General features: G+C 40.0%; 1 protein-coding gene across 1 annotated transcript in view; it reads left to right on the forward strand.

Moving 5' to 3' along the window:
• The first annotated feature begins 10,569 nt into the window (after positions 1-10,569).
• Positions 10,570-22,316, forward strand: part of LOC128655763 (vomeronasal type-2 receptor 26-like) — a 62,216-nt gene continuing 50,469 nt past the window's right edge. The window contains exons 1-2 of the mRNA XM_053709337.1: positions 10,570-10,599; positions 13,587-13,710. Coding sequence (XP_053565312.1) covers positions 10,570-10,599; positions 13,587-13,710 — 154 coding nt within the window. The remainder of the gene's footprint in view (positions 10,600-13,586; positions 13,711-22,316) is intronic.

The following is a 22,316-nucleotide window of genomic DNA, read 5'->3' on the forward strand; positions in this document are numbered from 1 at the left end:
AATCCTTACAAAGGGGTGACTACTAGTGCTTTTACCAGGCTCCTCTTGGATAGCCCCAGAAAGTGTGAGTATGAATCCCAAAAAGAAAATTAAATTAAGGTTGAAAAATTACTCCTAAGTAAATTGTAAGACCTGGAGCTCCTCAAACACACGTCCTACCGCAACAGCTATAGGCTCCGCCCACCCAAATCTTACCTTTTTAATGCCAATTGATATTGCCACAGCTGGAACAACAGTAACTAACATGTGCGTCACCACAGTCTCCGAAGCTATTGTCGGATGTATACAAAAACAACAATAAAGAATTCCTTTTGGGGCGCAAAGAGATGGCTACCGGAACACTCCAGGAACTTCACAAAAGTGGCTGTCTTGTGTTTCCAGTGATGTTGTAGACATCTGGGTAGTGTACAGGGAGGGCAAAAATCCTCTCCATCTCTGTGCACCACAGGACAGGACGTCCTTGTCATCCATAAGCACATGAAATTGCTGGCATTTTCGTTGCTTCAAGAAGTTCAGTTTTTGTGGTGATAGTACAGAATAAAATAAACTTTGGTTTCCTACCATACTCAAGACAATCTTGTAGTTCAAGCTTCGGACTTGCTTTTGGAAACAGTGGGCTGTCCATAGCAGGAAGATGATTTAGACAGAAGTAACGGGCTCTGATTGCAGGTGACACATGTTTATCGTCACTCATCAAAGGGGTTGCGTGCAGAATATGGCTGATGGCCCCTTATTCACATGTTTGTCCAGAGCAACAACATTTGCAAACAGCCAGAAGAGAGGTCGGTTCTCACCAGCTTTAAGTTGAGCTTCAATTACCAAATGCTGATATTCAAAAAATAGACAAACAGTGCCTTAAAAAACACATTTGCAATATGGATTCACCAGAGCAAGGTCATTGCAAGTATTTCCCACGATAACAAAATTAAAATGACACAACTCCGCAATCTTCCACCTTCACATTATTATTGTCACACTCCATTGTACTCCTATGCCCACCTCCCTGCTCTTGTTTTTGTTGAGGGTCCTGGAGCCTCTGCTAAAAAGGCCTATGGATAAATAAGTGTACTGGGTGTCTAATCAATGTTTTTTTCTATTTCACGGGTCATATAAATGATCTGTGGGATTCTAAAATCAATGCCTTTCCTGTAATCTATTATTCAAAAGGATGACATATGTCCTCTTTCATGCTGTTGTTTCTGTTGAGGCTCCGGGACCCTCGTATTAAAAAGGACTAAGGATAAAGAAGTGTACTGGGTGTCCAATCATTTTTTTTTTCTATTTCACTGGTCATATAAATGATCTCTGTGTTTCTAAAATCAATGCCTTTCCTGTAATCTAATTTACAAAAGTATGCCATATGTCCTCTTTCCTGCTGCTGGTTTTGTTGAGGGTCCTGGAGCCTATGCTTAAAAGGCCTAAGGATAAAGAAGTGTACTGGGTGTCTAATCTCTGTTTTTTTAGATTTCATGGTTGCAAAAAATTATCCACGGGTTTCTAAAATCAATGCCTTTCCTGTAATCTATTATTCACAAGGATGCCATATGTACTTTTTAATGCTGTTGTTTCTGTTGAGGCTCCGGGAGCCTCTTAATCTTATTAAAAAGGCCTAATGAAAAATAAGTGTACTGGGTGTCTATGCCTTTCCTATAATCATTTTTTCAAAAGGATGCCATATGTCCTCTTTCCTGCTGCTGGTTTTGTCGAGGGTCCTGGAGCCTCTGCTGAGCATAAAATTTTTTTTTTTTTTATTTAACTTGACTTAATAACTGAAGCATGACTTCAGGAGTCAGGTGTGGTCGTAGGTAGTGGTTGTTGTTAGCAGATTATTTTTATTGCAAATTGCAATTGCCACAGCGTGCATAAAATGTGCGTCACTAGTCCAAATTTTAAGGGTTTTTTTTCATTCAGGATTAGTTTGTGGACCGGCGCAATATTGGAAATGCAAAAAACAGGTCTCCGTACCCGTTGATATAAGGGGTGACTACTACTGCTTTTACCAGGCTCCTCTTGGATAGCCCCAGAAAGTGTGACTATGAATCCCAAAAAGAAAATTAAATTAAGGTTGAAAACTAACTCCAAAGTAACTTGTAAGACCTGGAGCTCTTCAAACACACGTCCTACCGCAACAGCTATAGGCTCCGCCACCCACAAATCTTAACTTTTTCATGCCAATTGATATTGCCACAGCTGGAACAACAGTAAATAACATGTGCGTCACCACAGTCTCCGAAGCTGTTGTCGGATGTATACAAAAACACTGATAAAGTATTCCTTTAGGAGCGCAAAGAGATGGCTACTGGAACACTCCAGGAACTTCACAAGAGTGGCTGTATTGTGTTTCTGGTGATGTTTGAGACATCTGGGTAGTGTACATGGAGGGCAAAAATCGTCTCCATCTCTGTGCACCACAGGACAGGACGTCCTTGTCATCCATAAGCACATGAAATTGCTGGCATTTTCGTTGCTTCAAGAAGTTCATTTTTTGTGGTGATAGATAGTACAGAATTAAATAAACTTTGGTTTCCTACCATACTCAAGACAATCTTGTATTTCAATATTCGTACTTGCTGTGGGAAACAGTGGCCTGTCCATACCAGGAAGATGATTTAGACAGAAGTAACGAGCTCTGCTTGCAGGTGACACATGTTTATCGTCAATCATCAAAGGGGTTGCGTGCAGAATATGGCTGATGGCCCCTTATTCACATGTTTGTCCAGAGCCACAACATTTGCAAACAGCCAGAAGAAAGGTCGTTTCTCACCAGCCTTAAGTTGAGCTTCATTTACCAAATGCTGATATTCAAAAAAATAGACAAACAGTGCCTTAAATAACACATTTGCGATATGGATTCACCAGAGCAAGGTCATTGCAAGTACTAAGTTCCCACAATAACAACATTAAAATGCCACAACTATGCAATCTTCACCTTCAGATTATTATTGTCACACTCCATTGTACTCCTATGCCCAGCTCCCTGCTCTTGTTTTTGTTGAGGGTCCTGGAGCCTCTGCTGAAAAGGCCTATGGATAATAAAGTGTACTGGGTGTCTGTTCAATGTTTTTTTTTATTTCCCGGTTGCAAGTAATTATCTCAGTGTTTCTAAAATCAATGCCTTTCCTGTAATCTATAATTCAAAAGGATGACATATGTCCTCTTTCATGCTGTTGTTTCAGTTGCGGCTCCGGGACCCTCGTATTAACAAGGCCTGAGGATAAATAAGTGTAACCGGTGTCTAATGAATGTTTTTTTCTTTTACACGGGTCATATAAATGATCTGTGGGTTTCTAAAATCAATGCCTTTACTGTAATCTTTTATTCAAAAGGATGACATATCTCCTCTTTCATGCTGTTGTTTCGGTTGAGGCTCCGGGATCCTCGTATTAAAAAGGCCTGAGCATAAATAAGTGTCACGGGTGTGTAATCAATGTTTTTTTCTAATTTCACGGTTGTGGGTTTCTAAAATCAATGCCTTTACTGTAATCTTTTATTCAAAAGGATGACATATCTCCTTTTTCATGCTGTTGTTTCGGTTGAGGCTCCGGGACCCTCGTATTAAAAAGGCCTGAGCATAAATAAGTGTCACGGGTGTGTAATCAATGTTTTTTTCTAATTTCACGGTTGCAAATAATGATCTGTGGGTTTCTAAAATCAATGCCTTTACTGTAATCTTTTATTCAAAAGGATGACATATCTCCTCTTTCATGCTGTTGTTTCGGTTGAGGCTCCGGGACCCTCGTATTAAAAAGGCCTGAGCATAAATAAGTGTCACGGGTGTGTAATCAATGTTTTTTTCTAATTTCACGGTTGCAAATAATGATCTGTGTGTTTCTAAAATCAATGCCTTTACTGTAATCTTTTATTCAAAAGGATGACATATCTCCTCTTTCATGCTGTTGTTTCGGTTGAGGCTCCGGGACCCTCGTATTAAAAAGGCCTGAGCATAAATAAGTGTCACGGGTGTGTAATCAATGTTTTTTTCTAATTTCACGGTTGCAAATAATGATCTGTGGGTTTCTAAAATCAAAGCCTTTACTGTAATCTTTTATTCAAAAGGATGACATATCTCCTCTTTCATGCTGTTGTTTCGGTTGAGGCTCCGGGACCCTCGTATTAAAAAGGCCTGAGCATAAATAAGTGTCACGGCTGTCTAATCAATGTTTTTTTCTAATTTCACGGTTGCAAATAATGATCTGTTGGTTTCTAAAATCAATGCCTTTACTGTAATCTTTTATTCAAAAGGATGACATATCTCCTCTTTCATGCTGTTGTTTCGGTTGAGGCTCCGGGACCCTCGTATTAAAAAGGCCTGAGCATAAATAAGTGTCACGGGTGTGTAATCAATGTTTTTTTCTAATTTCACGGTTGCAAATAATGATCTGTGGGTTTCTAAAATCAATGCCTTTCCTGTAATCTATTATTCAAAAGGATGACATCTCCTCTTTCATGCTGCTGTTTCGGTTGAGGCTCCGGGACCCTCGTATTAAAAAGGCCTGAGGATAAATAATTGTGTAACGGGTATCTAATTAATTTTTTTTTTTATTTCACAGGTCATATAAATGATCTCTGGGATTCTAAAATCAATGCCTTTCCTGTAATCTATTATTCAAAAGGATGACAGTACTACCAAAATACAGCCAATGAAGGGCCTTAGGAAGACTGAGCCAAGGGCCTTAGGAAGACTGAGCCAAGGTTGGATTGTAGTATTTGGTTAGGCAAATCATGATGGCCATGTAGACCACCACCACCGAGAGTCCTGGAAGTAACAGGGATGATGAGATGAAAGAGCTAAGAATAGTAGAACTTGAAACAACAGAGTTAGCCATGGGTGTTAGTGCAAAACTGCTTGGCTTTTTTTTGGCTTTGGGTGCGGCTATTCATGCAGGCCATATAGAGCTGACAACATTCGGTGTCGTATCAGCTATTAAACTAATAAGAACAGTACTACCAAAATACAGCCAATGAAGGGCCTTAGGAAGACTGAGCCAAGGTTGGATTGTAGTATTTGGTTAGGCTAATCATGATGGCCATGTAGACCACCACCACCAAGAGTCCTGGAAGTAACAAGGATGAGATGAAAGAGCTAAGAATAGTAGAACTTGAAACAACAGAGTTAGCCATGGGTGTTAGTGCAAAACCGCTTGGCTTTTTTTTGGCTTTGGGTGCGGCTATTCATGCAGGCCATATAGAGCTGACAACATTCGGTGTCGTATCAGCTATTAAACTAATAAGAACAGTACTACCAAAATACAGCCAATGAAGGGCCTTAGGAAGACTGAGCCAAGGTTGGATTGTAGTATTTGGTTAGGCTAATCATGATGGCCATGTAGACCACCACCACCAAGAGTCCTGGAAGTAACAAGGATGAGATGAAAGAGCTAAGAATAGTAGCACTTGAAACAACAGAGTTAGCCATGGGTGTTAGTGCAAAACCGCTTGGCTTTTTTTTGGCTTTGGGTGCGGCTATTCATGCAGACCATATAGAGCTGACAACATTCGGTGTCGTATCAGCTATTAAACTAATAAGAACAGTACTACCAAAATACAGCCAATGAAGGGCCTTAGGAAGACTGAGCCAAGGTTGGATTGTAGTATTTGGTTAGGCTAATCATGATGGCCATGTAGACCACCACCACCGAGAGTCCTGGAAGTAACAAGGATGATGAGATGAAAGAGCTAAGAATAGTAGAACTTGAAACAACAGAGTTAGCCATGGGTGTTAGTGCAAAACCGCTTGGCTTTTTTTTGGCTTTGGGTGTGGCTATTCATGCAGGCCATATAGAGCTGACAACATTCGGTGTCGTATCAGCTATTAAACTAATAAGAACAGTACTACCAAAATACATCCAATGAAGGGCCTTAGGAAGACTGGGCCAAGGTTGGATTGTAGTATTTGGTTAGGCTAATCATGATTGCCATGTAGACCACCACCACCGAGAGTCCTGGAAGTAACAGGGATGATGAGATGAAAGTGCTAAGAATAGTACTACTTGAAACAACAGAGTTAGTCATGGGTGTTAATCCAAGACTGCTTGGATTTATTTTTGTATTGGGTGCGGCTAATCATGCAGGCCATATAGAGCTGCCACCATTCGGTGTTGTATCAGCTATAAAAATAATAAGAACTGTACTATCAAAATACAGACAATGAAGGGCCTATGAAGACTGAGCAAAGGTTGGATTGTAGTATTTTGTTCGGCTAATCATGATGGCCATGTAGACCGCCCGTAACAGGGATGAAAGTGCTAAGAATAGTACTAATTGAAACAACCGAGTTAGCCATGGGTGTTAGTCTAAGACCACTCGGCTTTTTTTTGGGTTTGGGTGCAGCTAATCATGAAGGCCAGATAGACCTGCCACCATTTGGTGTTGTAACAGGTATGAAAATGCAAAGAACAGTACTACTTAACACAACCTACTTACCATGGGTCCCAGAGCATATGTTTGGTTGTTATATTTTGTAAGGGTAATCATGCAGGCCATATAGACCTCCACCGATAGGGTGAATATGAGTAACAGCTATTAAAATGCGAAGGACATTACTAATTAACACAACATAGTTACCATGGGTCGCAGACCAAGAGCAGATGTCTTATTATTATATTTTGTATGGGTAATCATCCAGGCCGTATAGACCTCACCAAATAGGGGGAGTTACAGAGATTAAAGTGCTAAGAATGGTAGTACTTAAAACACAACCTCGTTAAAATAGGTAGCAGACCACATGTCTTATTATTATAATTTTTCAGGGTAATCTGGCAGGCCATATAGAACTCCCCCGATAGGGGGGGGGGGGAACAGGGATTAAAGTGCTAAGAAAAGTACTAATTGACACAAGCTAGTTGGGTCCAAGAACGCATGTTTGATTATTAGAATGTATTAGGGTAATTATATATCTAACAAATCTATCTATTTCTCTTCTATCGATTCTATCTAACTATCAATCTATGTATATCTATCTATCCTATCTATCACTATCAATCTATCTTCTGTCCGGGATGTTTTGAGACAGCCACTTTGGGAATGTTAGTTGATTTAGACCCATTATGGCTTAAAAGCAGACTCTGCATAAACTATGTAATTTTCCATGGGAGTTTTGCCAGGGATCCCCCTCCAGCATGCAACAGTCCAGGTGTTAGTACCCTTGAAACAACTTTTCCATCACTATTGTGGCCAGAAAGAGTCCTTGTAGGTTTTAAAGTTCGCCTGCCTATTGAATTCAATGGCGGTTCGCGCGGTTCGCGAACAATACCGGAAGTTCGAGTCCGCGGTTCGCGAACCGAAAATTTTAGGTTCGCGACATCACTAGTTGTAAAGGGTCAGAGGATGTGCCAGAGAAGTTAACACTAAAAGTCTGGTTAGACAGGTAAGAGAAGAAGCACAAGAGAGTTGTGTCACAGATGCCAAAGGATTGGAGGGTTTGGAGCAAGAGAGTGTAGTCAACCTTGGCAAAGGCTGCAGGCAGATCAAGAAGGATTAACGAAAGAAAAGTGGCCTTTAGATTTTGCTGTAATTAGGTAATTAGTAACCTTAAAGGGACACTGAACCCAAATTTTTTCTTTCGTGATTCAGATAGAGAATGAAATTTTAAGCAACTTTCTAATTTACTCCTGTTATCAAGTTTTCTTAATTCTCTTGGTATCTTTATTTGAAATGCAAAAATGTAAGTTTAGATGCCGGCCCATTTTTGGTGAACAACCTGGGCTGTTTGTCTGAACCAAAAAAAAGCTTAGATGCCTTCTTTTTCAAATAAAGATAGCAAGAGAATGAAGAAAAATCGATAATAGGAGTAAATTAGAAAGCTGCTTAAAATTTCATTCTCTATCTGAATTCTGAAATAAAAAATTTGGGTTCAGTGTCCCTTTAATAAAAACAGTTTCTGTGGAGTGTTGTGAGTGAAATCCATTTTATTTATGTATATATGAGCCTTTCCAGAAGTTTTGAGGCGAGGATGAGTACAGAAATAGGACGGTAGTAGGATGGGGATGATGGATCAAGAGAAGATTTTTTGAGGATAGGTGTAATTAGTGCATGTTTAAGGGAAAAGGGAAATATACCAGTGGTGATGGAGAGATTTAAAATGTGTGAGGATAGGAGTAAGAGTAGGAGAGAGGGGGTGCAGTAATTGCGAGGGATGGGATCAAAGGGACAGGTAGTGAGGTGAGAGGAGGATATAAGGGCAGAAACTTCTTCCTCAGTAGAGGGACCAAAAATGCTTAGTCTGTTGCTTTGCGGGTTTTAGACATTGGTTATTTGTTGAGGGTGTTGGAGACTGGTAGTGTGTTGACAGATGATTTTGTTTCTAATGTAATCTATTTTGTTGGTGAAGTGGTTGGAAAAATTTTGAGCTGAGAGAGAAGTGGAAATAGGAGGTGGGGTGGGTGTAGAAGGGTGTTAAAAGTGGAGAACTGATGTTTTGGGTTTGAAGAAATAGTAGAGATAAGAGTAGAGAAGTAGTCCTGCTTGGAGAAGTTAAGGGCAATAAGCAAAACATACAACCAATAAGCAATAAATACACAATTTACCTTGCAAACAAATTTACATAATTTTCAATGTTCAACTCTAGCAGTCTGTAGGTGAAAAAAACAACATTTTACCTCCTTCTTATTCAAGATTTTCTCCCTGTCTCCCACTCTGGTTAAGTATTAATACATATCTAACAGAGCCATAGTTGGGATTTACCATACTTGTTTCTCATATTACGAACATGGATTTGGAAAATGTATATGTGTTTAAAGACTTGGATGAGACTTTAAAGTTATATGAGCAGGATATTGAACAACATTTACATAGAAAAGAACAATAACACACTTGATGGTCTGTTTTTTATGTTTTTTTTTCTAATGGATGAGCTAAGGAAAATTGATATTAGATTGGACTTGGATATTAGGGCTTTCCTTTTATATAAGACTAGTCCTAAAGCCCCTGTATACGGGCCATTTTTTGCAGTACAGTGGTTCCACCCCTTGCTCTCTCTCTATCCCCCTCTCTTTTGCTCTCTCTGCCCCCTCTCTTTTGCTCTCTCTTTCCCCCTCTCTTCTGATCTCTCTCCCCCTCTCTCTATTTTGCTCTCTCTCTCCCCCTCTCTTTTGCTCTCTCTCCCCTCTCTTTTGCTCTTTCTACCTCTCTTTTGCTCTCTCTCTTCCCCTCTCTCTATTTTTCTCTATCTCTCCCCCTCTCTTTTCCTTCCTCTCTTTCGCTCTCTCTCTCTCTCCCCCTCTCTTTTGAGCTATCATCCCTCTCTTTTGCTCTCTCTATCTCTCCCCTCTCTTTTATTGTCTCTCTCCCTCCCCCTCTCTTTTGCTCTCTCTCCCCCTTTCTTTTGCTGTCTCTCTCCCTCTCTTTTGCTCTCTTTATCCCCCCTCTTTTGCTCTCTCTCTCCCCCCTTTCTTTTGCACTCTCTCCCCCTTTCTTTTGCTCTCTCCCCTCTCTTTTGCTGTCTCTCTCCCCCTCTCTTTTGCTCTCTCTCCCCCTCTCTTTTGCTCTCTCTATCCCCCTCTTTTGCTTTCTCTCTCCCCCGTTTCTTTTGCTCTCTCCCCCTCTCTTTTGCTGTCTTTCCCTCTCTTTTGCTCTCTCTATCCCCCCTATTTTGCTCTCTCTCTCCCCCCTCTCTTTTGCTCTCTCTATCCCCCCTCTTTTGCTCTCTCTCTTTCTTTCCCCTTTCATTTGCTCTCCCCCCCCTCTCTTTTGTTATCTCTCCCCCTCTCTTTTGTTCTCTCTCTCCCTCTCTTTTGCTCTCTCTCTCTCCCCCTCTGTTTTGCGCTCTCTCTCCCCTCTCTTTTTCGCTCTCGACCTCTCTTTTGCTCTCTCTCTCCCCTCCTCTCTTTCCCCCCTCTCTTCCACCCTCTCTTTTGCACTCTCTCTCCCCTCTTTTGCACTCTTCCCCTTCTCTTTTGCTCTCTCCCCTCTATTTTGCTCTCTCTCTCCCCTTTCTCCCCCTCTCTTTTGCTGTCTCTCCCCCTCTCTTTTGCTCTCTCTAGCTCCCCTCTTTTGCTCTTCCTCCCCCTCTCTTTTGCTGTCTCTCTCCCTCTCTTTTGCTCTCGCTATCCCCCTCTTTTACTCTCTCTACCCCCTTTTTTGCTCTCTCTATCCCCCCTCTCTCTCCCCTCTTTTGCGCTCTCCCCCTCTCTTTTGCTCTCTCCCCCTCTCTTTTGCTCTCACTCCTCTCTCTTTTACTCTCTCTCTCCCCTTTCTCCCCCTCTCCTTTGCTGTCTCTCTCCATCTCTTTTGTTCTCTCTATCTCCCCAATTTTGCTCTCCCTCCCCACTCTCTTTTGCTGTCTCTCTCCCCTCTTTTGTTCTCTCTCTATCCCCCCTCTTTTGCTCTCTCTCTATCCCCCCTCTTTTGAGCTATCTCTCTCTTCTGCCTGGTGTCTGCACGGCCCCACCTGATCCCGCCCACGTCACACCCGGCCCCGTCTGACACAATCCACGTCACACCTGGCCGCACCCATGTCACACCTGGTCCCGCCCACATCACGTCCGACCCGCCTGCGCCACACCTGGCTCCACCAGTGTCACACCGCGGCCCTGCTCCGTCCGCGTCACATCCGGCCCGCCCCCATCACGCATGGTCGCCACAGAATCAGATGCCAGGGAGGTCAGTGTGTTGAAGGTCAGGTGTGTTTGTCCTTGTGCTGTCTCTACTGCACATGACAGCTTTGGACAAACACACTTGGCCTTTTATATTATAGGATATCAAGAGGTTTGAGGACAAAAAAGTTCCCATTGTTTAATGTAACAGGTGAGGAGGATTTTATCACTAACACAGTTCTCTCTGGCACTTTTAGATTTCTTGATTAAACTTCCTTTCATGCAGTGATCAAGTGCGGTGGTTGCACACAAAACGCGTATAAAGGAACACTCCATACCTTCATTTTAGTCACATCTGTGTGGTTTCTGTCTGCCTGTTTGGAACTATTTAGTTGCGCAAGGACGTTGGACTGAGCATAGAGATGCATTATATTTACAAGCAAACATATTTGTGAGCCAATGACCAGAGACATATATGCACAACCAATTATCACCAAATAGCTCCCAGTAGTGCATTGCTGCTGAGCTTACCTAAGTACATTTTCAACAAAGGATATAAAGAGAGCAAAGTAAATTTGATAACAGATGTAAAATGGAAGGTTGTTAAGTTGTATGCTCCATCTGAAAGAAAATGAATGAAAAGTTTAGTTTGACTGTACCTTTAATATCTGTAGGTTTACATATTTACCTTCTGCTTCACATGCTAGGCCATTGACAAATACCCATAGGGAAATGTGACAATTACATACTGGCATGTGATTGACCAATTCCAGATGAACTAGAAAATAGGGAAAATGGGAGTTAACTACAAAGGAGATTAGAAATGTAACAAACCTTCTCTGCACAAGGAGGTGAGGAGATTTCTGGTAGCCCCCTCCTGTGTTTTGTGGATGGGATGATGTACGTGTCATGGGTAGAATGGACGTGTTGTGGGTGGGGCTGGACTGGGTCAGGGATATCCTACAATTCCACACTATTCTTCAGCACAAATCACGCCTTGGTAAGTAAGGTAAAAAAAATCCAAGTTTATTTCTTCAGTTTAAAATCACAAATATCACAGCGTAGCACCACAATTACCGACAAAGCATAGAGAGGATTGCTGGACTCCTATGCAGACATGTTTCGTGCCCATAGGCACTTGTTCACTGCTCCGGGATATCCTAGTTGGAGTCGGGCAGTCATTAAAAAGTGGAACATTTGCTCTGTTTGGAGACCTCCCTTCCTGTGACAGGAGATCTGATGTAATTATTTTACAAATGTAAAGTTTAGATTTATTTTACTTTATATTCACTTTAAACATACTGTTTCTGTCCCTTTAACATAGAAACAACCTATACTTTAAAGGGACAGTCTACTGATTTGTTTTTGCTGTTTAAAAAGATAGATAAGGTCTTTACTACCCATTCCCCAGCTTTGTATAAGCAACATTGTTATATGTATATACTTTATAACCTCTAAGTTTGCCTGTTTCTAAGACCCTGCAGGCCACCTCTTATCTCAGTTCTTTTTATTAGCTTTTTACAGCCCCACAGTGCTAGTTTATCTGAAGATAAAAATACCCTGTATGATGTTAATGCCATTTACTGAAAAAGGGAGATTTTGCTGCATCGATTAAAGCCAATATAAGGCATCAATCTCATTTTGAGCTATAGACTGGACCGTTACAGGTTAAGGATGGTGGCCTGGCCTAATATAAACTTGGGTAGAGCAGTATAGTAAAAGCTGCTATAGAGAAATCCAAGAAATAGAACCACTAGTTTTGAAAAAATGGGAATGATCCTGATAGCACAAAGCTTTCTTTACTGGAGGGGCACGTTTACATGCTCCATAAAGTTCTAGATAGCTGCTATCACGGTAGTCTGCATTCTGCTCCTGATGGCGATAGAAGTCTGCCCTGCATCACTACACGGGAGAAGCATCTAACAGCAGACTAACAGGGAGAGAAAGTCTGCAATTACACCATTTGTCCCACAGTAACACAGGAAAAACAAGGAGTAACCGCAACCTTACAAAATCAGCAAGTAAAGCCTCACTTGATTATTGTACAGGGCGCAGCACTACTGAAGGTTTTTGGGTCAAATTATAAAATGTCGGGCGGACATGATACGCTGTAGCGAATCATGTCTGTCCGACATCGCTAAATGCCGACTGCTGCTTCTTAATTTCAGTTTTAGGTGGACCTACGCGGGTAGATAGCAGCATCCGCTGCTTGTTAAATCGACCCCTTTGTATGTCCCTGGGCATAGAGGAATGACAGAAACCAACAAGTCACAATGAATGGAACAGTCCTTACTCACCGGAAAGGTTGGAGATGGAGCACAGTAACGTTACTGACAGATTTGCTTGGGTTTGATAGGGCCTTGAATACAGGTGAACCCCGGTCTATGGGATCATTGTGGTCTCATGAAACCTGTATGTGGCAATGTAAGTGGGACATTCCGGATCTCTTGTTGTTCCGGAACCTAGAGGAGACTCCCTGCACAGACACAGTTTTCTTTATAAGGTGACTTTGGCAAAGAAGCAAGGTGTTGGCTTGGGAGTATTTAAAGGGACAGTATACACCAATTTTCATATAACTGCATGTAATAGACACTACTATAAAAAAGGATACGCACAGATACTGTTATAAAAACCCAGTAAAAACTTACTTAGAAGCTCCCAATTTAGCACTGTTGATATGATTAGGCTGGGACATCCAGTGAAAGGGGCTGGGAAAACAGGAACAGCAGACACTCCCCACTTCCCTGCATATGAAAAGACATATTACACAAACAGGAGCTAGCAGGAGTCTGTAAACTTGTGTGTACCTCTAAATCTTTGGTCTTGATTAGGAGTCTGAAAATGTTATTAAAAAATAAGCAAAACTATACATAGAAAAATCTAGTGTACGTCCCTTTAAATTGGCAGCTAACCTCATTATAGATCACTACCCTGATGAGGTTCATTCTCTGCTTTGCTGCCACTTCAAGACGCTTATTTATGGCATTAAATCTTTTTTAACCCCGAGAAAACCCTTTGCTGAGGTATAAATAATCCCCCTTTTCCTCTGTACAGATTCCTCGCTCCACGTGCAGTAATACCTGTCAGCCGGGTTACAGAAAATCTACTCGTCAGGGTGAGCCCAGCTGTTGCTATGACTGTGTTCTGTGTTCTGAAGGCGAGATCACTAATGCAACAGGTGAGATAACCACTCACTTAGTGTTACATCCGTACAGTGAACTCATACAGAGGGTTAATGCTACAGCCCCAGTATAGGGCATTTATCAAGGTGATAACATCAGTATTGGTGATGAAATATCCATCAACCTGTCATCTATCTATCTATCTATCATCTATCTATCTATCTATCTATCTATCTGTCTGTCTATCATATATCTATCTATCTATCTATCTATCTATCATCATCTATCTATCTATCTATCTATCTATCTATCCGTCTGTCTATCTATCTATCTATCTATCTATCTATCTATCTATATGTCAGTCTGTCTTTCTGTCTGTCTGTCAATCTATCATCTATCTATCTATCTATCTATCTATCTATCTATCTGTCTGTCTGTCTATCAATCATCTATCTATCTATCTATCTATCTATCTATCTATCATCTATCTATGTATCATCTATCTATCTATCATCTATCTATCATCTATCTATATATCTATCTATATATCTATATATCTAGAAAGACAAAAACACAAGAGAGGCGCCCAAATGTGTGTATCCGTGGCAAACTGTGATATGAAGATGTGATGCGTTTTAACACAAACTACTCACAATTTGAAAGAGCACACCTATGTGCTTGTAGACGCAGGCTGGTTATTTAGAGCTAACCAGCTGGCTCCCTCCGGTCTCAGAACTCCTCCACTGCAGGTGTATGGTAATACTGGGCTCACCCAATGAGTATCCAAGCCAATAGATAAAAAAAAGGTATTTTATTCTTGTAACAATAATGGCTATGATACAACAGTTTGTATGGGTGGGCATTAAGAGATATGCTTCGCATTTCTCGGCTATGACGGCCGTTTCATCAGGCATATTTTACATTCTTCGGCTTTTATAGCCGCAATTACCATACATCCTGCATAAAAGAAACCTCCCCCCCAAAAAAAGGGTGTGTGGAGTCTTTAACCAATCCCTATCTCTTATGTTCGTTCCTTGTGATCTGATTTGCCAGTTATACTGGGTGTGTGTAGCTCTAAACCCAACTACCTGCATAATAATGTGCACAGCTGATCTGAGCTCCATTGATGCGAGCATTCTTTACATATAGTGCTAGGCGGAGCCATGTTACCTTTATATATGTGCACTATGTCCCGTATGTTACTGGTATACCATTTTCTCATATACGGCTCATATGTATATATATGTGTGTATGATCGTATATAAAATTTATATATACACATATATATAGAAATATAGATATGTTTACATCGCTCCTAGCTTATTTAAAAAATGCTAAATTTCAAATTGATAATAAATGACTATAATTATAAATAGCTAAAATAACTCTAATATAAAAAATTTTGGGGGGAGGTTTCTTTTATGCAGGATGTATGGTAATTGCGGCTATAAAAGCCGAAGAATGTTTGATGTAAAATATGCCTGATGAAACGGCCGTCATAGCCGAGAAACGCGTAGCATATCTCTTTATGCCCACCCATACAAACTGTTGTATCATAGCCATTATTGTTACAAGAATAAAATACCTTTTTTTTTATCTATTGGCTTGGATACTCATTGGGTGAGCCCAGTATTACCATACACCTGCAGTGGAGGAGTTCTGAGACCGGAGGGAGCCAGCTGGTTAGCTCTAAATAACCAGCCTGCGTCTACAAGCACATAGGTGTGCTCTAACAAATTGTGAGTACCCTGTGTAGAATGTTTGGTGCTAATTGATTATACTATCACAGATACACACATTTGGGCGTGTTTGTATTTACAGACTGGGAGTGAGTGGAGACCGGAGGGAGCCAGCTGGGTAGCTCAGATATCCAGCTCGATACTACAAGCACATAAGTGTGCTCTTTCAAATTGTGAGTAGTTTGTGTTAAAACGTATCACATCTTCATATCACAGTTTGCCACGGATACACACATTTGTGCGCCTCTCTTGTGTTTTTGTCTTTCTAGAGCTACTACCACACAGTGGAGGAAGGGAGAGAGCAGCCTGGGTGTTCGGTATACAAGCCCTTAAGTGTGAAACCAACTCTGCAATTTGGACTTTGAAAAAAGACTTTGGGCTTTCTCTAACATAAATTGGACAGATTTCTGTTCCCTGAGGGATATTGTATGTATTAAGCATATATATTTGTATGTTTATTGTGATTTAGGGTCATATAGGATTCTGTGTCAAGCTCATAGCGCCCTCTGGTGTATGGCCTAGGTTATACACCATTTGGTTTTGATATCTATATATCTGTCTGTCTATATGTCTATCATCTATCTATCTATCTATCTATCTATCTATCTATCATCTATCTATCTATCTATCTATCTATCTATCTATCTATCTGTCTGTCTGTCTGTCTGTCTGTCTATCTATTATCTATCTTTATATCATCTATCTATCTATCTATCTATCTATCTATCTGTCTGTCTACCTGTCTTTCTCTTTACCTGTCTATCCATCCATTTAGCTACAAAACTATCTATTTGCATACATACTAGTGAAGCCATCTATCATCTATCTATCCATCTATCATCTATCTATCTATCTATCTATCTATCTATCTATCTATCTATCTGTCTACCTGTTTATCTATCTATCTGTCTATCTATCTATCTATCTATCTATCTATCTGTTTATCTGTCTGTCTGTCTATCTGTCTGTCTGTCAATGTATGTATCTATCTATCTGTCTGTTTGTCTGTCGGTCTGTCTATCTATATATCTATCTATCTATCTATCTATCAATCATCTATCTATCAATCATCTATCTATCTATCTGTCTGTCTGTCTATCTCTCTGTCTTCTCTTTACCTGTCTATTTATCCATTTAACTAGAAGCCTATCTTTTTGCATGCATACTAGTGAAGCCATCTATCTATCTATGTATCTATCTATCTCTATCTATCTATCAATCATATATCAATCATATATCAATCATCTATCTATCTATCTATCTATCTATCTATCATCTATCTATCTATCTTTCTATCTATCTATCTATCTATTTATCTATCTATCTATCTATCTATCTTTCTGTCTGTGTGTCTGTCTATCTATCTATCATCTATCTATCTATCTATCATCTATATATCTCTCTGTTTATCTATCTGTCTGCCTGTTTATCTATCTATCTATCTATCTATCTATCTATCTATCTATCTATCTTACTGTTTATCTGTCTGTCTGTCTATCTATGTTTCTATTTGTCTGTCTTTCTATCTGTCTGTCTGTCTGTCTGTCAATGTTTCTATCCATCTATCTATCTATCTATCTATCTATCATCTATCTATCTATCTATCTATCTATCTATCTATCTATCTATCTATCTATCTGTCTCTCTGTCTTTCTCTTTACCTGTCTATCCATCCATTTAGCTACAAACCTATCTATTTGCATGCATACTAGTGAAGCCATCTATCTATCTATCTATCTATCTATCTATCTATCAGCCAGATTAAGAGTTTTACGTTATGGCTGTTCGCTAATATTGTGTACGTTATTTCCATTGCGTATCTTTTATAACGTAGGTATTAACGAGTCTGAAAACAACCTCGTAACGCGTTGCGGTAACACGAGTACCACGTTTATTTACCAAGCGTAATCACAGGCGCATTGTAGATTCTCCCATACAAATCTATGCTAAATGAACAAAACACAGATTTTTCTTCTAACACTCGATCTCGTGAGAAATACACACTGCTCTGTCATATTACGTATACCATATAATGGGCAACAAAAACACTCAGCTCAAATGAACAAACAACAATCGCATATGCAACATAACACATACGCATTCCACATTCATAATCGTTATCAAAAAAATATACACTAAACGAGGAATAGGAAAATACGTTGAGATCTTACAACACGGAACAAAACAACATGCAAAAAGAATTGCACACTGATACACAAACAAAACATTTGCATTGCAGATTATGAAACATTAGTACAAATAAACATTTAGAAAAATTAACAAATACGAGACCATCACAAATCAACATTTAGATTTAGAGATACTACTTTTGAAGAATGTTATGCAAAACGATCACTATGACATCATCACATTATACACATTCCACAAATACATAGGTGCATTTACAAACTCAATCTGAGCATGCGCAAATTAAAACAAATACTCCACATTGCACACATAATAATTACTAAGAAAGTACACCTGAACCTCGTTTACTTTGCAAACCGGTACATCATTAATTATTTACATATGGTATATAAGCACGCTCTAAGCATGGCTTCTTTGACTATATTGCTTTTTCCAGTTAGGTGCAGGTCAAGGCGTTGGAGGGTTTGGAGAGATTTGAGAGTAGAGAGATTTAATGTGATTTAGTGAGAGTTAGTTAGTGTGAGAATTAGTTAGTGTAAGAATTAGTTAGTGTGAGAGTGAGTTAGTGTGATAGAGTGAGTCAGTGTGAGATAGTGAGTTAGTGTGAGAGAGTGAGTTAGTAAGCGAGATTTTGTTTGGGTGAGTGTGCAAGTGTTTTGTTCCTACATTCATTATATAAACACATTTACATGCAAACACATTCAATACATGCACTTATCAATAACACTACATACACTCCATACCCCATTCCCTCTCATCCTGCACTCCATACCCCATTCCCTTTCATCCCATACCCCATTCCCTTTAATCCCATACCCCATTCCCTTTCATCCCATATGTTTTTGCTTTGTTAAAAAAACTTCTTTTTTACATAGCCTCATTTTCGTCTTTTTCAACATATACGTTTGTCTGTTTAATACCGCTTACTCTCTTTTATTTATATCCCATTCACACTTTGAGCTTTTTTTTCTTTTTGTTCATTATTTTGACCCCTTTCATTTGTGCACCTTCACATTTTGTTTGAGTATGTCAGGAGGGGGGATAGGGGGCAGATTAGCCTGGAGCTATTTGAGTTCATTAGGCAGGAGGCTAGGGCTGAGTTTAGGGATGAACTTGTAGAGGAGGTTAGGCAGGAGTTTAGGCAGGAGAGAGGAAGAGGAAGGGGGAGAGGAACTGGAGAGGAAGGGGGAGAGGAAGGGGTAGGTGAAATACAGAATGCAGAGTGTACCTGACAGGAGTACTGAATGAAATTCGAGAAGGACAAAGAGATATTTTGAATAGTCTTAATATTATGTTGCAGGTCCTCCGGGAGGTGCCAAACGTACCATCTGATCCTGCCCCATCTGCTCCTGGGCCTCCTCCATCTTCTCCTCTGCCTCAATCTCCTCCTCAGCCTGGTGTTCCCTTAACCACTCACAGTACTCCTCCTCCCACTCTTCCCCAAAAATCTCTTATGAGAACTCGTCGGAGGGGGCAGTTGTCTCCCCCCAGAGCCTCCATCTCGTGGGAACAGGGGAAGGAAGAGGAAGTAATTTTGTATATATTTATTTTAAATTTATTTAATGTGTAAAGGATAGGTATGTGATGATGTGGTCTTCTTACACTTGTGGAGCACACCCTGTATTTAATAGGCTTGAATGAGACCTGGTCCATGGAGGCAGATTGTTTGCAGGGTGTGTTTTACAAGTGTGTGGAGACAACATCATCACATGCTGTCCTTGTTGATTATATTGATTGTTTTTTACGATGTGATGTCCAAACTGTTCTCCCAATCTCAAACAAAATGACCATTACAATTATACATGATGGCATATCAATGTTTTGATGCCAACAACACAGCTTAAAGGGACAGTCGTAACATGAATAATTGTTGGTTACAAAGAAAACACTTTATTACTTATTATCAAGTTTGGAACAACAAGACTGTTATAGAAATACAAGTTTTACTTCTGTGATTCACCTTGTATCTATGTCTCTGCAAAATGACCCCTTATTTCATTTCTTCTGACAGACCTGCATTTCAGCCAATCAGTGATCACTGCAGGGTAACTATACTGCATGAGCTCAATGTTTTCTATATGAAACACATTAACTAATGCCCTCTAGTGGTCAAAATGCATTCAGATTAGAGGCACTCGTTAAGGTCTAAGAAATGAGCAGATGAACCTCCTCAGTTTAGCTTTCAACGAAGAACACCAAGAGAACAAAGATAAATTGGTGATAAAAGTTAAATTGAAAGTTGAAGAAAATTGCATTTCAGATTTAAATCATTAATGTTTTGTTTGACTTGACTGTCCCTTTAAACAAAAACATATGCTAACATATACTAATCCTTAGGGCTTGTTGGTATATCTACACGTACACGTACACGTTAAAACAAGCAAATATTTGAATTTGATACTAAGGCCTCTAGTTATCAAGCTGTCTACTTACCTGCCTTCGCCGGCCCCAATACGCTCGCCTAAGCTCGCCTCACATCGCCGCCGCGGACCTGAATACGCTCGCCAAAGTTATCAAAAAAGCTGTCAAAAAGCCGCGCACCAAGTACGGGGCGATGAGCAGCGGACTGTGATAGTTATCACTCATCCGATCTCGCTACTCTTCGGCTTTTTCCCAGCTTTATTGATAAGCTGTCACTAAGCACCCACACTAAACTACACTGTTCTACCCCCTATACCGGAGCCCCCCGCAACTAAATAAAGTTATTAACCCCTAAACCGCCACTCCTAGACCTTGCCGCAACTATAATAAATGTATTAACCCCTAAAGCGCCGCTCCCGGACCCTGCCGCCACCTACATAATACCTATTAACCCCTATCATGCCCCCCCTATACCGCCGCCACCTATAATAAATTTATTAATCCCTATCCTGCGGATCCCGGACCCCGCCGCAACTAAATAAATTGTTTAACCCCTAAACCGCCGCTCCCGGACCCCGCCTTCCACCTATATTAAACTTATTAACCCCTAATCTGCCCCCCCTACACCGCCGCCACCTATAATAAAGTTATTAACCCCTATCCTGCCCCCCTACACCGCCGCCACCTATAATACATTTATCAACCCCTATCCTGCCCCCCCTACACCGCTGCAACCTATAATAAAATTATTAACCCGTAAACCTAAGTCTAACACTAACCCTAACATCCCCCTATCTTAAATATTAATTAAATAAATCTAAATAAATATAACTCTTATTAAATTAATTATTCCTATTTAAAACTAAATACTTACCTATAAAATAAACCCTAATATAGCTACAATATTACTAATAATTATTTTGTAGCTATTTTAGGATTTATTTTTTATTTTACAGGCAAATTTAAATTTATTTTAACTAGGTACAATAGCTATTAAATAGTTTTTAACTATTTAATAGCTACCTAGATAAAATAAAGTCAAATTTACCTGTAAAATAAAAACTAACCTAAGTTTCAAATACACCTAACACTACACTATCATTAAATAAATTATTCCTATTTAAAACTTTTAATTTGATTAATACTAAATACTTAACTGTAAAATAAACCCTAAGATTATTGTAATTAATAATTACATTGTAGCTATCTTAGGATTTATATTTATTTTACAGGTAACTTTGCATTTAATTTAACTAGGTACAATAGCTATTAAATAGTTTTTAACTATTTAATAACTACCTAGCTAAAAGAAATACAAAATTACATGTAAAATAAATCCTAACCTAAGTTACAATTAAACCTAACACTACACTATCATTAAATAAATTAAATTAATTAACTACAAGTAGCTACAATTAAATACAATTAAATAAACTAACTAAAGTACAAAAAATAAAAAACTAAGTTACAAAAATAAAAAAATATTACAAGATTTTTAAGCTAATTACACATAATCTAAGCCCCCTAATAAAATAACAAAGCCCCCCAAAATAAAAAAATGCCCTACCCTATTCTAAATTACAAGAGTTAACAGCTCTATTACCTTACCAGCCCTTAAAAGGGCCTTTTGCGGGGCATGCCCCAAAGTATTCAGCTCTTTTGCATGTTAAAAAAAATACAACCCCCCCAACATTAAAACCCACCACCCACATACCCCTACTCTAACCCACCCAAACCCCCCTTAAAAAAACCTAACACTAACCCCCTGAAGATCTCCCTACCTTGAGTCGTCTTCAGCCAGCCGACCACCGATGGAACAGAAGAGGACATCCGCAGCAGCCGAAGTCATCATCCAAGGGGCGCTGAAGAGGTCTTCCATCCGATAGAAGTCTTCATCCATGCGGCGTCTTCAATCTTCATCCATCCGGAGCGGAGCCTTCTTCAAACGAGCCGACGCGGAGCCATCCTCTTCCAACGACGCCTACCCGACGAATGGATATTCCTTTAAGTGACGTCATCCAAGATGGCGTCCCTCGAATTCTGATTGGCTGATAGGATTCTATCAGCCAATCGGAATTAAGGTAGGAAAAATCTGATTGGCTGATGCAATCAGCCAATCAGATTGAGCTTGCATTCTATTGGCTGATCGGAACAGCCAATAGAATGCGAGCTCAATCTGATTGGCTGATTGGATCAGCCAATCGGATTGAACTTGAATCTAATTGGCTGATTGCATCAGCCAATCAGATTTTTCCTACTTTAATTCCGATTGGCTGATAGAATCCTATCAGCCAATCGGAATTCGAGGGACGCCATCTTGGACGACGTCACTTAAAGGAATATCCATTCGTCGGGTAGGCGTCGTTGGAAGAGGATGGCTCTGCGTCGGCTCATTTGAAGAAGGCTTGGATGAA

The sequence above is a fragment of the Bombina bombina genome, chromosome 4, assembly GCF_027579735.1.
Source record: "Bombina bombina isolate aBomBom1 chromosome 4, aBomBom1.pri, whole genome shotgun sequence".
Lineage (NCBI taxonomy): Eukaryota > Metazoa > Chordata > Amphibia > Anura > Bombinatoridae > Bombina > Bombina bombina.